Raw genomic sequence first — 3,216 nt, forward strand, 5'->3', positions numbered from 1 at the left:
GTCCTCCGTCCCCTCCGGCACCGCGACCCGCGAGGTACCGACCAGCGCCGCCCCGGCACGGCTCTGAGACCGCTCGGCGGTGGAAGTCCCCGTGTTCGCCTGCACTGCCTCATCTCTCCCTCACGGCATCGCCGGAGACCGACAATTCGGAAGTTTTAAGCAGTAATACATTGTTAGTATTTTACTTTCAGAGTTTTGCACCACTGGATACATATTTCTGCGGTCGTATTCAGGACAAGCAAATCCACAAGTTGAGACATTACTGTATACATTAATACGCTACGCATGGCCTAGAAGCCAGGGCTGCTTTACCGATTCCCCAACTTGTTGCCTGCGTGTTTTTGTCTCGGATTAACAGCTAAATAATTTTCAGTTCACTTTAGAACGGGGGAGTTGCTGCTAGTGACTGTTACCAGCAACCGTTCCTTTTTGTGGTACAACAAAAGATCTTACAGATGCTTTTTGAAGAGATGAACCCTGCGTCCAAGTCTCTGAGCAGGCAGTGCCAGGGTTGCTGAAAACACCCGGCGACTGGTAAGCAATTACCAACACACAACAAACGCTAGTTCTCTAGTTATAGATGAATTTAAGCCAGGCGTGATATGAGGATACTTACACAAAACATGGCACACTATCCAATTCCAGCAGTTTTGAGCACAAACTGAATTTTCTGAGAGTATAGCAGCACATTAGAAATCTACATGACAAATTGCTTAGAGTTAAAATGAATTTCAAAGAACGTTTGAGTTAAAACGAATGTCAAAGAATATTTGAGAATGCTTTGTCCCAAATTATTTCAGTAACATAACACTGGCTTGTCAAGCTTTTGGGGTAAACAAAACTCAGTTAAATCCTGTGCACAGGCTCCCATAGGAAGAAACCTGATTGTCTATTAACGGCTGGAGCCAATTGCGAGAACCATTGCCGGTGGGACTGATGGCAGCACCTGCCGGACATGCTGTTGACATGCCGGTTACAACTACTGTTAAAGTATTTCCTTAAAACTTCTCAGACTTTTCAGTATTTGGGTTGGAGTTAACACACATTGTCCACATGAAGCTAAAATCTTGTTTTCAAAATGTATTGACCAAAACCGCTGACATGTCTGTGAGAAGGCAAGTAAGAAGATGTAGAATCATAGAATCATAGAATCATTAAGGTTGGAAGAGACCTCCAAGATCATCGAGTCCAACCATCAACCCAACACCACCATGCCCACTAAACCATGTCCCTAAGTGCCTCATCTACCCGTCTTTTAAATACTTCCAGGGATGGTGACTCAACCACTTCCCTGGGCAGCCTGTTCCAATGTTTAACTACTCTTTCAGTAAAGAAATTTTTCCTTACATCCAATCTAAACCTCCCCTGGCGCAACTTGAGGCCATTTCCTCTCGTCCTATCGCCAGTTACTTGGGAGAAGAGACCGACACCCACCTCGCTACAACCTGTACGTACTTTGGCCCACGCTGACTGCTATCTGAGAATTTTTGTGTCAAGTCCTCTGTTCGGGAGAAGGCCTTTGGAAAATGAACTGCTGTTGTACCAGCAATACCATTTCTCTGAAAATCCAGCTTTGAAAAAATTCAGTTTGCACAGGCTCAGTAGAAACTCAACCAACAAGAGTTTGTTGGTTTGAATCCCCGGAGAGTCTGTTCTTGCTGGGATTTTGCCTTTGCAGTTTCTGATGCCGATGTTGAGTCAGCTCCAGCCCAACAGTAGGGCCTCTCCATACTAGGAGCGAAGTGGCACAGCGAGGCTTCCCTTGCGGCTGCAGCTCTTGAGTACGGTGGGGCAGGCCAAGAACAGGCACTGAGAGCAGGGGATCAGTCTGTCGCTTCAAAGTTTTCACTGTCTGAGCCCAGGCAGGAGAAAGGAAGATAGTTCCTATCATGAATCTGGATGGAATGAGGAAAAGAAGGTAAAGACAAGACGTCTGGTGACATTCAGGTTGGAGTGAATGAGATAATTTGTTAATAGGTATGGAAAGAACAGCCTGGAAGCTCCAAAAGACATCAGGAGGTGGAAGAAACATGTAATGGACTAAGAATAACAGTACTAGCCCCTCCCTTTACTTATCTAAGCTAATTTCTGTTTCCATAATTATAGAAACTATTTCTTCTAAGCAGATTAGATTTTTAAGTGGTTAAATTCAGAACACAAGTACTTTTGATTCTGCTCTTGTCAGATCCTGAGCACGTAATTTACTTTCTCTACATCAACATCCTAAAGAATTGGGTCTATAACTGACCTTTGCAACGTAGTCCTTAAACAGGCAAAATTGCGTTTGATAATGTTTGTAAGAATATCTTGTCATCTTCTAATGGCAGAAACATAAATTACTTTAGCAATTGTTCCTTAATGTTTATGTGTTTTGCTGGTTTGCAAACAAATATTAAAGCTGCTGTATGTAAAATCAGCAATTCCTGAAAAGGTTTAACTGTAAACTCTTCAAAATTTCATTTTACTTGGACAAGGTAATTGTACCACTCTTTACCTTGTATCCTGAAACAAAAAATAACTGTATTCTCTTTACCAACAACACATTACAGTATGTATTTGTCGGGAGACAGGTTTTCATCACTACTACTGTATCTGAAGCCTGCAATTATTTTGTATAAAAGCTTATGGCAAAGCTCCTCTCCAACTTTGAAGGAGGAGGCAAAACTAATTGTACTGGAGCAGATTATTATTCATATTACCAGAAGAAACTAGTTCAGGCAGGAAACAGATTTAAATTACAGAGGTTGATCTGTGAGCATCAAGCATAAAGATGAGGTTGAATTCCTGGTTATGAGACGTTACCCAAAGACAAGGAACTGCTATACAACTCCTTCAGTCCTCAACAGCCTCTGCTTGGAGGCGCTTCGGTGTTGCTTCATCCTTGCTCCGAAATAAAAGCAACCAGGCGTCAGGGAAGGTCTCACACACACGACCATAGCACGCGAGGCCAATGCGCTTTGCTGAGTAATAGACCCTTCTCCTGACACTTTACACTTCGCATACTTAAACCTGGATTTTAAGGTTCCCACTCGCCCAGAGAGCCGGCAGCGTGTGCCTGGCGCGGCCCCTTTAAGGGAGGCGGGCTTGGCGCTTTGCTTCCCAGCCGGCTGAGGCAAATTCACTTCCAGGTCGGGAGGGTAAAAAACGGGGGGGAGGGGGGGTGGGGAAAAAAAAAAGGAGCCAAGCTCCCGGACCCGGCTCGCTGGGCGCTCGCCT

At 44.4% G+C, this 3,216-nt stretch overlaps 1 protein-coding gene across 1 annotated transcript in view; it reads right to left on the bottom strand.

Annotated features, from left to right (window-relative positions):
* The window catches only part of LOC103913673 (cytochrome c oxidase assembly factor 7), a 3,286-nt gene extending 2,318 nt beyond the window's left edge, over positions 1-968 (bottom strand). Inside the window, exon 1 of the mRNA XM_009320199.1 lies at positions 882-968. Within this exon, the coding sequence (XP_009318474.1) occupies positions 882-968 (87 nt within the window). The remainder of the gene's footprint in view (positions 1-881) is intronic.
* Between the last annotated feature and the right edge of the window lie 2,248 nt (positions 969-3,216).

Source organism: Pygoscelis adeliae, unplaced genomic scaffold (assembly GCF_000699105.1).
Source record: "Pygoscelis adeliae isolate BGI_AS28 unplaced genomic scaffold, ASM69910v1 Scaffold393, whole genome shotgun sequence".
Classification (NCBI taxonomy): domain Eukaryota; kingdom Metazoa; phylum Chordata; class Aves; order Sphenisciformes; family Spheniscidae; genus Pygoscelis; species Pygoscelis adeliae.